The sequence below is a fragment of the Corvus brachyrhynchos genome, unplaced genomic scaffold, assembly GCF_000691975.1.
Source record: "Corvus brachyrhynchos isolate BGI_N302 unplaced genomic scaffold, ASM69197v1 scaffold61, whole genome shotgun sequence".
Taxonomy (NCBI): Eukaryota; Metazoa; Chordata; class Aves; order Passeriformes; family Corvidae; genus Corvus; species Corvus brachyrhynchos.
Genome location: NW_008236478.1, coordinates 5,429,702 through 5,442,766, shown reverse-complemented (window position 1 = coordinate 5,442,766; position 13,065 = coordinate 5,429,702). Strand labels below are relative to the sequence as shown.

At 38.8% G+C, this 13,065-nt stretch overlaps 1 protein-coding gene across 1 annotated transcript in view; it reads right to left on the bottom strand.

Annotated features, from left to right (window-relative positions):
* Nucleotides 1–5,902, bottom strand: part of CPEB3 (cytoplasmic polyadenylation element binding protein 3) — a 72,595-nt gene extending 66,693 nt beyond the window's left edge. The window contains exons 1-2 of the mRNA XM_017725862.1: nucleotides 5,824–5,902; nucleotides 4,562–5,481 (exon numbers count right to left, since the gene is read on the bottom strand). Coding sequence (XP_017581351.1) covers nucleotides 4,562–5,481; nucleotides 5,824–5,902 — 999 coding nt within the window. The remainder of the gene's footprint in view (nucleotides 1–4,561; nucleotides 5,482–5,823) is intronic.
* Nucleotides 5,903–13,065: the final 7,163 nt, after the last annotated feature.

Below are 13,065 nucleotides of genomic sequence, written 5' to 3'. Positions count from 1 at the left end.
AATTTAAAATCGAACAAAAAATTGTAAAATACCTCACAACTAATAAACTAGAACATCATGTGTTACTTGTATCTGTTACACTGGAAGACTACTGAGATACCACAATATGTGCTCCCACATTTTAGTATTCAGAATCCAGCTACAAATAGTGCTAGTACCAACAGAAGCATGTAAGAAAGGTGGAGGGGGGGGAAAAAAGCAGACCTAGGTACTTTCCTTTTTTTTTTTTTTTCTGTCCACAAAGTTGCAGGTTGTCAGGACATGTGCATCAGCACACACGAAAAATTAAGATTGGACTACATGCAAAGAAATAGTTTTTAAGGTAACAGTAACATTACTAAGTGGGGCTACCTATTAAACTGACAAGAAGCTAGAGCCCAGAATGCCAGATTTATACTAAAGAAATACAGTGTTTTAAAAATTAATCTTTAAATAGACTTACTGCATGCAACTATTTCTGACTTTAAAAAACCCCTCTAGATTTAAAAAAAGTTTTTAAAATTGGTCACCACAGTGTTATTAGCCAGTAAAACTCCTTTACTCATAAATACAAAACTTTGTTACACTAGTGAGTGTTCCAATACTTGAACTCTGTATTTATACATATATTCACACTTATATTTAAACACAAACTCACTGCATGTTAGAATTGGCATTTTGTTTAAATATGAAATATTGAAGTTTTATAAAATTTCTATATTTAGCTTATAATTTTATCTGGTCCAGACTAATTCCAATTGAAAACAATGAGGAAAAAAAGGCCACACCAAAACACTTCCCCCAAAAAAATTCTTTCTCAGTCTCCCTGCAAAAGATAGCATGTTAAAACTATCTTTATACACAATAAACACCACCTTATTTATTTCTGCTATAAAAATATTTATCAGTAAAGCTGCCAAGAACGATTTGATGCATGCCAGAATCTTCAGAGCACAAACTGCAATGCATTTTTTGTTTCCAAAGAACATTACTTGGGAAAACATCAAAACTCAGCACAGTTTCTGGAAAACTGTTACAGTGTTGCTATAATTAAAAATCCACAAGGTAGACATACTTAATTAGAATACTGGTCTGCAAACATTTAATTCCTTCTCCATCTTCCCTGCAAAGAGAATTTCTTATCCTTGCCTCCAAGGGTCTATTTCAGGCACGAACAATCCTCCTAACCCACAAGCTGTGTCCCACTATCTTCACATGGCCAAAAGAAATACAGTATTTACCTGAGAGAAGTGAAGGGAAAGAGAATAGTGGGAGCAGCTCAGAAGCAAAAGATGACAACAGCTCTCTACAAGCCTCACGACTCTGCTGGAAAATGGAACTGAGCCGCTGCCGCGAGAACGGTGTCCCAGGAACAATCAGTTAATGTCAGCCTCAAACGCCAGAGCTGAGGATCACCTAACATACTAGCACAACACGACTGCTTGCCACATGACAGTCAGAGACCCTCCACCTGAACCACTCAGAAGCCAAAGAATATTCAGAAGAACAAACTAGCCATGTTTTTGTATTTCCAATCTGGCCTAGTTCCACATCTTTTCCCATGATCTTGTCTTCAACTCTTACTTGCTACATTACATTCCATTCCAGACTGAACACTTCTCTTTTTCCTTTCAACTATCAGCTTTGTATCTCCATAGATTTTTTTACATTGCAATCAATTTTCCCCAGTAAGTATATGAGTGTGGTTTCCTTCAAAGCATTTTTGCTGCTTTTCAACACCAATCACAAGGCAAACACCAGCAGAATTCCTACCAAGTGGTATTTTAAACCTTCTGATGTGTTCTGCAGCACAGTTTCTTGGGACAGACGCCAATTGGTTTTGACATACAAGATGCACTAAAGTATTACTCAAATTAAGGGATGAAAATACCTAGCATATTGCTTTATATCCATGTTCTTAAGAGAAACATTTTCAAGCTGAACATTTTTTCCTAGAACAAGATAATATCAATAGCTGAGTATCACCTGTCTTCAAATACTATAACTCAGAATACAGATCTTGGTTATAGATCTTTTCTGATTAAAATTTGTGATCACTGCAAAGACCTGTAAAAATAGCTCTGCCTAATGTTATTTCAAACAGTGAACATGTTAATAGTTTTCTTTTTTCTTACAAAGCCTCATAATCTTAACATAAAAAAATTGGTTAACATGAAGAACTTGCTAATGTGCCTAAGTATGTTGCTAGAAAGTTTACTGGAAGGTATTTCTAAAGTAGCTCAAAACCACGCAGTTATGGAGGGTGGCAGATGCACATGGATAAACCTGCCAGAACTACTTGGTAGTGCTGACAAGCAGAACTTAACATATTGCCCAATTTCGGGGTGGGGGGAAAAAGAAAAAAGACTACCAGAACCTTGGCAGCAAATATTAAACTCTTAGACTAATTTGAATTTCATTTTTATCAGTGAAACGAAACAGTTGCCTTCTACCAATAGTATGGTTTCAAGATGTCTTTGGCATTTTGTTAAGTATAGCAGCAATCAACATTAACCTAGATTACAATTTTTAATAAGCAAAATTCAGCAGCTTGTACAAAAAAAAAAGGAGCCTAATAGAAAAAAAAAAAAGTTTTCTGTGTCTCTGAAATCAGACTGCTATACCAGCTGGTGCTGAGAACAGCCTAAGCATTTGCTTTCAGTTGAACGTGAAGATACCAGGTTAAATTCACAGAAAAGAAAACAAGTTTCCAAATTCACATATTGGCTAATACTTAAGCTTTTTGAAAGCTTAATTTCAAAATCAAAAGAACTTTTCTTCAAGAGCAGTTAGCTACTTTTTTTCCTAGTGATGAGTAATTATCTGCCAGTTTAATTTGCAAGAATTTACAGTCACAATAATAAAGTTCTGTATTCACTAAAGATGTATCTCACTAAGCAAACCACAGAAATAAGACCATTTACTGTTGTTTTCACTACTAATTCAAATATACCAAAATTTGTAATGTCTTACATGTAGACCATTAAGAATACTTGTAAATTGAAACACATTTCCCACTCCCAAAAAATGACTGGGAGCTATTAGCTTTTGTGGTGCTGTGCTCTGTGCAACACAGTATTTACAGCAGGCATATTGTGTCTAAAGTGTAATCTTCCTCCAGCCTTCAGTGCTTCAGAGACATTAACCAGCAGCTCAACAGAAGCCACTCCACCTTCATTTAGGGCAACCAATAAAAAAACTGTAACTCTCCCTTTAAACAGAATGAAGCAGCAAAATGAAATTTCAGGGCTGACTATAAGATGTCCTCTTTGAATGGGACTGGAAAGTGCATATATTTTACTTCAACAGTCTCCTAAAATTATGGGGGTGGGGGTGCATTTGATTTTTTTTTTTTTACTGTGTTTCTAAAACTGTCAATCTAAATGTTACTCTTACCAAACTGATAAGTTAAAAATGTTTGAGAGATCATACTTCCTTGAGGAAACAGCTACCTAAAGAGCAAGCATATATGAATGATTTAACTGTATTTCAAAGGAGAAAATTTTGACTTGTCTGACACCAAAACAGCTAACCTAGAAAAAGTCTGAGATTCACTTCACCTAGTATAGATATAACTGCAAGTGCAAGCACTGCTTTTTTTCAACTTAAAATGGATTTCACACCATGACAGGTTTCATTCTGCATTAAAATTGCAAATCTTCCATTTGGCCCAGTTTCAGCTGCAATTGATCTGCTTTGTCGTCATAGATTAAAAAAAAAAAAACAGTGAAGGGCACTGCAGCTTTAAATATTTCAGAGCTATGTAGCTAGTAAATAGACTCCATTGCAATATGGCTCTGAAGGTCGTGTCCTATTGTCTCTTTTCTCTGCAAATATTCTGAACAGCATAAAATGGTTCATTTTATACAATACCTCCCTGCCATTTCTAAATCATGTTATTAGGCTTTTCCTTACTGGAAAGGACAGATACGCTACTCTTCCCATACACACCCACGCTGCTTCGAGATGTATTCAAAACGTCCACTGTGAATTTAACAGCAGGGTGTACGTATTAGATGTACACAGCTTTTCATACGGATACCTTATGCGAACAGACTCCCCGTTAAATCCCACCACAACATAAGGACAATTAGTTATTGCAATGGTGATAAAATAATTAACTGAATTTCAGGTCAAGAAGCATCTTTGGTTAAAATTAACAGCCCAGTTAGAAAACTGAAGCCAGCAATTTCAACATCTCAGCTTTCTCACATATGGGAGAATACAAAAAAAATTCTAACACAGCACCAAGGGAACGTAGTCTGCCGAACCTGTTTTTCATGAAGGCTACTACCTTTCAGATGCTAAAAAAAGAGCAAAAAACAACAACAAAAAAGCCCCATATGCTACACTTAACAGTAACTTACAAGAAAAATGGGATTTTAAACCTTAAGCTAGAATTGGAAATCTCTGTGTATGCACTCCCTAGGTTCAACCCCACTTGTTTTCATATAAGGTGACTATTTGATGCAAATATGAATTATGGAGATGCCACTCAGAACAGTAACATGAAACACAGCCCTACAAAAAATACAAATTTGTGATAGCTGTCACCACGCAGAAGGTGCATGTAGTCATTTACCTGAAAAGGCAACAGATTGTTGCCATTGTCCGTCCTGAACGCGTTGTCTTCCATCCAGGATTTGGGGGTTAAGGGTGCAGCCCGTGGGAACTTCGGAGGGGCAATGACATTGCTGGAGAAGGGTTTTTTAAGGGGTGAAATGGGGTTGAGAGGGGAGGGTACGCCGACTCCCACTCCCACGCCAACCCCCACTCCAACTGCCCTTCGAGGGTCCCTACCAGCCTGCAGCCCACCCCAAGGGTTGGAAGGTGTACTCCAAGCCGCGTTTTGATGGTTATTCCAGCTGGAGGAGGAAGAAGAGGAGGCAGAGGAGGAAGACGGTTTGCTGGTCATGATGGGCTGATGGCTGTAAGCAGCATTTCTCTGGGCGAAAGGTGCCTGATTAGGACTTACAGGTGACCTCCGCTGCTGCTGCTGCTGCTGCTGCTGAGCTTGCTGCTGCTGCTGCTGCTGATGTTGGTGGTGTTGAGTCTGAGCTAGGCCAATCTGAGGTGAGAAAGTGCCACCAAATACAGGGTTGACATGGTGTGGAAAATTCTGGAAAAGCATTGTCCCATTGACTGGAGTAATCCCTTGGAAAAAGCTATCATCCACCGTGTTTGTGGTCCCTGTAGACCAGGTGCTGCCAAACGAGGGAGACAAGGAGGTGCCGGCTGCAGGTTCTTGTTGAGGCTGGTGAAAGCTCAAGCCAGGCAAAATGGGAGACTCCATCTGCATCTTCTCCTTGCTATTTTGGGAAGGAGCCGATGTGCCGATACTAGTCACTGAACTGTTGTCTTCTGGTTTGGGTGTCTCCGACGAGATGGGTGTAGAGGGGGCTTCTGCTGAGTTTGGATCTTGCTGCTGCTGCTGCTGCCGCTGCTGCTGGGGCTGGGCTTTGCTTTTGTCCATCAGTAAATCATCCTGCATGGTTTGCGCAGCTGAAACAGTAGGGGAAAAAACCACAAAGACAGATTATTAACATTGTCATTCATACCACAAACCAGTCTGTTTTAATCACTTGCCAGCCAAAAATCTCGTCCTATTGCTAGTACTATGCTACAGCATATTGCAAGGCAAAGCCGTAATCTTCCCCCTCCCCCATTTAGGAATATGTAACCTTTGATCGTGCTAGATTGCCTTTAAAATATTTTTTAAGATGCTTCACCCTTTTTGATGCCTTGTTTCCCTTCAGTCTAAATGAGAGATGTGCTTATAGGGCAGAGATATACAGCAATTTCGCCACGTCTCTTTTCTCTTACACCGGAACTCAGAGCTCTCACCCTGCAATGAGAAACTGATTCTGGTTCCTGTTTTTCCAAGCACCCTCCTCCTCCACCTCCTCCCCCTGGTTATTTGCATACGTCAATAAATACTGCTGCGTCCTTCAGCAAGGTTAAAAAGACACCAGTCTTCGCTCTTCTCCACCCCCTTTTCTATTAGGGACCTTTAAAGGAGCCGGGTACCGATTTTCCTTAATTAACAAGCAAGCTTCCAGCGATGGAGGTTTATCAGGGAGAAAGCGCACACGGACGCTCGCACCGACACGGGAGCGGCTCCTCGCTCACAATCGTTTCCTGCCCGTCCCTGCGCCCAGCTCGCGCCGGCTCCGGGCAGCGGAGGCGATGGCACAGCAAGGAAGGGGGGCCGGGGGGGCGGAGACACTTCGTGTACAAAGCCACCGATGGGTGTTAGATTTGCCTTCGGTGACCTTACGATCTCTCCGCGTAAAATGCTATTTTACATCAAAGCAGTCCTTTACTTGAAGGTACAGCTATCTACTCGCTCTATTTATATACATACCCGCTCTATTTATACACATGCATATGAAATCATCGGTAATTTGTTCATTAGAAAAACATAAGGTCAAAATCAGCAGACCGGGGAGGTATTACTAGACTATGATCTTTCTGATGCTTTCAAATGAAGTATAAAACCAGAGGAAGTCGAAATACTTACAATATAGACATGCTGCATGTTAAAAAACATATTTATATGCACGAGACAAAGACTAGTGATGCAAATTATTTCCTAAATCAATACATAAGTTTAAACTTTAGAAAGGAAATGTATGTGGAATGGTTGAGGCTTATATCTGCTAGAAAAGGTGCTTCATATGAAACAGGGCAGATCATATGATTTTATTATTATTTTGAGACTCAATAGTAGTAATACAATACAAACATCAATGAACAGCAATTGTATGAAATCACAACAGGAACCTCCACATTTTGTAGGCTTTTAGTCAATTGAAGAGATCATTCTAAATCTCAAAAGTATTTTAAATGAGCCCCAAATCACTTACATTAATTAACTATGTCAAAGATGGCCATCGCTGAATACCTAACTGCATTTCTATTCAGTTAATCGTATGACATTTACATGCCTAAGACTGCATTTTTTTAGGATTGTTTTTGTAATGTAACAATGTAAAGCCAATCAATTAACTGTTTAGGAAAGGTGGCAAAGTGTGAAACTGTCAACACTGTCCTTTCTGACATCAGAGGGTCCAGGTGTATCTTACGTTTTTTGTTCTTTTAAATATCTTCTGAGACATGCACACACATTTTAGTTAAAATGTATGTCAGGAGAGGTTTCTGCTGTCAAGTAAGTTACTGCTTATGCTCCCCCTTATTTTCCAGTTCAACATGTAAAGCGAGCAGCAAGGCTTCCTGAGCAGACCATGCTGTGAGACAACATTAAGCTCCTAAGGACGGGGTAAACCATTGCATCTGTTCCAGGCAGCACTGCTGCTGCTGCTGGGAGTGCAGAAAATCTTGCAAGGCATTTGAAAGCAATACTGCAGTAAACCACAATATACCAAGCTCTGTCAGTGTAACTTTCCATTAGCTTCACTTCTATCCGCATCGCTATTACTCCTAAGGCTACATAAAACTACTGATGACTCCACATCAGAGGGAGAAAAGGATCATGTGTATCCCTCTCCCCTGGTTCTGAGCTATCAGTATAAAAATACTTTTAGAGAGAAAAACATAGCAGCTGAAATGTTAAAATTCTGTCGTCAATAAAGTTATATTTAAATTAGTTAGTCACCCAGTTATCTATAGTGGCTAGCACAGCAGTTGCTTCAAATATGTACCTTGACTTCGGCTAGCTGGTTTTGAACTTTATCCTAAGGACTGTGATTCACATTCCCTTCCATATTGTTTCTTAAAGGCAAAAATCACTGCACAGCTCAACCCTTCTGTCAAGGTCAAGACCTTCCTTTAATGAATGAAGCCAGTCCAAATGAAAAAATACTGGTTAATAAATGACTTTGAAAGACGGGCCAGCCAATGTCTAATGTTGGACTAGTATGCAGTACTCTTTGGTTATTTGCTGGTGTAAGTATTTTTACCAATTTACAATCCAGTACAGGAAATCTATAACCCCATAGCAATACCAGCTCCATTTGCATGCAGAAACCCACGCAGCCAACACAGAAATGTTCAAGGAACAGTTACCTTTGGATTTTCTGTATTTAAAGATCAACAAAAGGACAGTATATTTATTTTCTTCTTTCAGGTTTGGTATATGACAAATAGTCGACCAGTCTGGCAAGAGCACTTTGACAAGTGGAAGCTTTCAGCGCATGCTCTCCCAAGGAATCATGGGGTTTGAAGTCTTAGCTATAGATAGCATTTCACTGCCGCTTTCTGAAAGGAGGAGAGCTGGAAAGGGAAAAAAAAAAGTGCACACTCCCTCTTCCCAGAGGAAAACTGCTGCAATCTGAATCATCAGCTCTGAGAAAATATCTGTCAGACTGAGCTGAAAGTGACTAACTAAATACGAGCTTTCAAACAGTTTAATTTAGAAGCCCAGATCAAAGAGCCACCTATTCAGAACAACTGCTAGACAAAGAAATAGTTACAGTACTTCCAAACTTCCCTTACAAACTCTTAGCATAAGAAATTAATTATAAGCTCACACTAGCTATAAAATTTACAGTTAATACAAAGGAAATTGTGTCACTCTGCTTAGCTGAAGAATATAGTAACTAATCACGTGTCATAATATAATCTCTAAATATATTCTGAAACTCAAACACAAATAGGTCGGGTATGAAAATTTAAAAACAAATCAGAATCAGCACACAGGTGAAAAGTTGTACTATCTGAACAGTTTCCAATTTTCAAGTTACAACTTTTTCATTACTATGCTGTTACTACACTGAAAGTTCTACCAAAAAAATAAGCTGTTCAGAAAAAAATCAGAAAAAAAAGGTGTGAATGTTACTATTTAACATCCCATTTAACATCTATTCTGTACACCGTGGTGTCACACTTCACCTCCCTCCCTTTCACTACCCACCATCTATATCTCTCCAGCCTCCACATCAATATACAGCCTGACACAAGTTCCTCTCATAAGATATTAATATTGTGATCATTAATATAGGTCAGGTAAAGTTTTCAGAATTTCATTCACTGGCACTTGGTGTTCTGTTTTGCACTAGTCCATGAATTATTCTGCATATTTATTCTGGGTAATTCATAATACTAATTATTCAGACCAAATAGTAATGCTCATATGGAAATACATAGTTGAAATCAGAAGTGTGAAAATAACAGTGTTTTATAAAAGTGCAGGCTGATTTTCCAAGGATGAAATATGCATAGCTTTGTGCACGAAAGAGAGATGACTAAAGCTGAGAAAGATAAATTAGGGCAGCTGAAACAGAGTTGTTCTAACACTTACGTCTCTGCTTTCTGCACTCTGTTTATGTTGGACTGTATGGTCTGCCTGCCCTAAATCAACGCTGTAATTAAGAGTTTCTCAACACTTGCTCTAACCTGTTTGTGCTACTCTGAATCATTAAAGGCAGCAAAACTGCCTTCTTACAGCAATTGAAAACACTTAATTTTATGAACTATCCCATCTATCACAGGGCTGGCTCTAGGCATTCTATGCTCCTCCTTTATGTCCCTATTTACTTGTGGGTTATTGCTTTTCAGATGATTTGAGGATTCACATGCAAGGGACCACACTGTTTCTGTCAGTTCTTCCCAGGGGACAGTTTCACTTGGTAGATCAATCATTAGGATAAGGAAAAGCACTCCAGAACCAAAGAAAATCAAGATGTAAAGGCAGTTTTTGATCAACTAGCCACTAGCAGAAAACAATTATTTTTTGTTTCTAGCAACCAACTTTCTTGTAACTGGAAATTAAAAGATAGTAACAACAGCTGAATCAGAACACATGAGCTTAATGCAATCTGATATATGAATTGCTTGACCTGGGCCAGTTCCAAAGAAACAAATGTAAGAAAGGCCCAAATAAGCCAAGTTAATTCCATTAACATTCTATTAAGTGTATTTTTATTTTAAGAAATTCATTATGAAGCAATTTTCGCCTCTTTAAGCCTCATATGACTAACAAACCATACTAGTCTTTTTGAAAGAAAGTGACTATTCCAACTAGCTTGAAGGTTAAAATGAAGTGTTACGCTACTGAAAAAACCCCAAGTTTTATTGTAGAAACATGTTTTTCAGCTTAATTAGTTTCATTTTAGCCTAATTGAGGGCTACTTATCTTTTAAAAAAATGGAACCAAGTAGATGAAAAATGCCTGATTTTATAATTTAATTTTACATATTACTATCATAACCGTTAGCATTTAGATTTGCCAAAATAGAGTACTCCTATATTGCTGGGTTAGTTAGCTTTGTTGAAAACAGTGAATAATTTCAACAGTTTTAATACTGTCAGGTCAGAGGAACTGTATTAAGGTACAGTTCCTTCATTATTTCTACAGCTCCTTTATTATTTGTCTTCTTTTCCTCTTTTTCAGGCCTCACTGAAATAGTCATATATGTATATTTAATCTACCTCATGTAATTCTTTCAGTAATTGCTTGTCAACTTCTTTATTAAGCTTAAATCTGTATAAATTTTTTATCAAACCATTTAGTATTTTAAAAGTTGATATTTTGCAGTAAATCTGATAGCCAATTTTAGGGCTCAGTTTTAAGCCCTAAATAGCTTATATTGCTTTTGGTGATTTTCATTAATTTCTGTACTTGCCTTCAAATGTGCAGTTTTACTTAATTCAAAATGGCTGCTACCTCCAGTCAGTGTCCGGGAGCTGAGCTCTGGCAAACCTCCAGGAAGAGCAGGCAGCCACTTTCCCTCACTTTGCACTGGCCAAACCGAGCCTGCTCCCAGGAGAGTTCTCTCTCAGCTCACATGTAGCTACTTACTACCAGGTGCAGGTAAGAGATGACAGAGTGAGGCAGAGTGCAGTGAACATCAGAGAAACAGAAGGAAGAAACAAAGAAGGATCTATTAAGGGATGACATAGAAAGCAATAGTTTAAAAATGAAAAAAATGCAAGAGGCAATCTGAGATTTATAGTGGAAATTGCCAATGCAAAGAAGGAAGCATAAAGAACAAAAAGTGGAAAGAAAATGAAGAGAAAAGGGGGATGAGGGAGAGTGAAGGAAGAGACTGTAGGGGAGAATAAAACAAGCATTTGAATAGAGCAGCTGCATTTCCAGTCTTGTTAAGGAGAATAGAGAAGGATGGAATGACAACTCTTGCTCTGTCTGGGAATAAGGAAGTGGTTTTTTTCAAATTTAAAAGCAGTTGGTTATATATGTATTTTAGGATCACGCTTTGATTCTGGAAAGAGCAGATGAAGAACATATACCCCAAGCTGTCCAGTAGTTTCCACAAATGGGTTTTTGCATTTCAGAATCTTTAAGCTATTCATGGGATGTTAAGGGGTCTGCCATTATATAATGCTTTGGGTTGTAAGGGACCTTTAAAGCTCCTCTAGTCCAACCTCCCTGCAATGAGTAGGGACATCTTCAACCAGATCAGGTTGCTTAACCTGACCTTAAATGCTTCCAGGGATGGGAATCCACCTTCTCTCTGGACAACCTATGCCACCATCAGGGTGCTTTACCACCCTCATCGTAAAAGATTTCTTCCTTACGTTCAATCTAAATCTACCCTCTTAGTTTAAAACCACTAAAGCTTGTCCAATTATGCTTTTATGTATCCTATTACGTTTTTATTTTTCATGATTGGAAAAAAAATTAGAATATTTTCTTCATGTAAATATTCTTCACAGCCATTATTAGTCACTATGACCTTTATCATAAATGGCAGGCAACTAGCATATCCTTTCAACTCAAAAGCAAAAATACAGAAATTGCACAAACCACATAGTCCTAGAAATAAAACCAGCTTCCCTATTTCTATTTGTAACACTTGAGAATAAATATAAAAAACCTAAGCTAGGCTAGCCTAGCTGCTCAATGTTCTGGCCAATAGACAATGAGCTTAGTCCAGACCACAAATAGGAACCAGAAACCCTTGATACCTAATACTGTTCTTACATGCCATGGACAGCTGTAATTGGGACACTGTGTATTAGGATCTCTTCCAGGAGGTCATGCCCATGTGGTTTACTCAGGCTACTGTACAACCAACACTCCTCAACAGCGGCAGCAACACTGAATTTTATGGTCCCAAGAATAAGTACAAAATAAGTTTTCTGAGACACGATGTCGGTACCTTCTTCCTACCTGTTTCTATACATTCCTCCTGTAAGAAACATTTGCATCTCTGTAAAATACTTCAGCATGCCTCTTTATGATATTTGTAGCAATTAGAAAATAAACAACACCCTTCCAACTTTTATACATGCCCATACTATTATGCACATAATACTGCTTACAAGTCCAAGTCCAGGTGTTTTATACACACTTCGACACTTTTCTCTCCCCAAAGACTCTCAAAACCAGACCGTATAGTCCCTAGCTAAGACAGCACAGTCAAAGAATCCAGTATATTCCCTAAACTTGACTTCCTATTCCACCTGATGTCTATTATCACATACATACAAATACTTGATCTCAACCAAGAACAGCTGTAGGTTGATGCAGCTGCACAGTTGCACTCTGGGCTTGGCCCTGTAAATTACAACCTTGAACAGCAACTGCAGTGTAATTTACACGAGGTACAGGGACTAGTTTCATATAGCAAAATTTATTACAAGAGCTGTTCTTTAAAAATATAACCTGAAAAGGAAAATTAGAAGTTGATATTTACTAACTAATTTTTCCAAGAATCTGTCGTGTCAGAACTGCCTCTGAAAAACAGGCTATTGACTTTGCTCGGGGAGCATGACGTGAGGGCGGGAGACAGACACCCATGGTGGAGATAATTGGAAAGGCAACTTCTTTCCAGGTGCTATCCACCTCTTTGCTCTATTAAGGCTCTTCAGCGTCTAAATTTCCAGTTTTTCAGATTATGATGCTCTAAGTTGACTTCTGAACATACAACAAACTTTAAAAGCACCTTAGAAGGACTTTTTCCCACTTGGAAGCACACCAACAAACCCAAAAGAGAGTGTTGCCATTACCACCGGCCGTGCCATCCCTCACCCCACTTGCACACAGAAGCCAGCGGTCACCGGGCCTCCATCTAGCACCAAGTGCCACTTACAAGGGCGCCGGGTGCTTGTCCTCGTCATTGACAACACCACCACTGAAACGGATTCATTTCCCTTCCGCCGTTC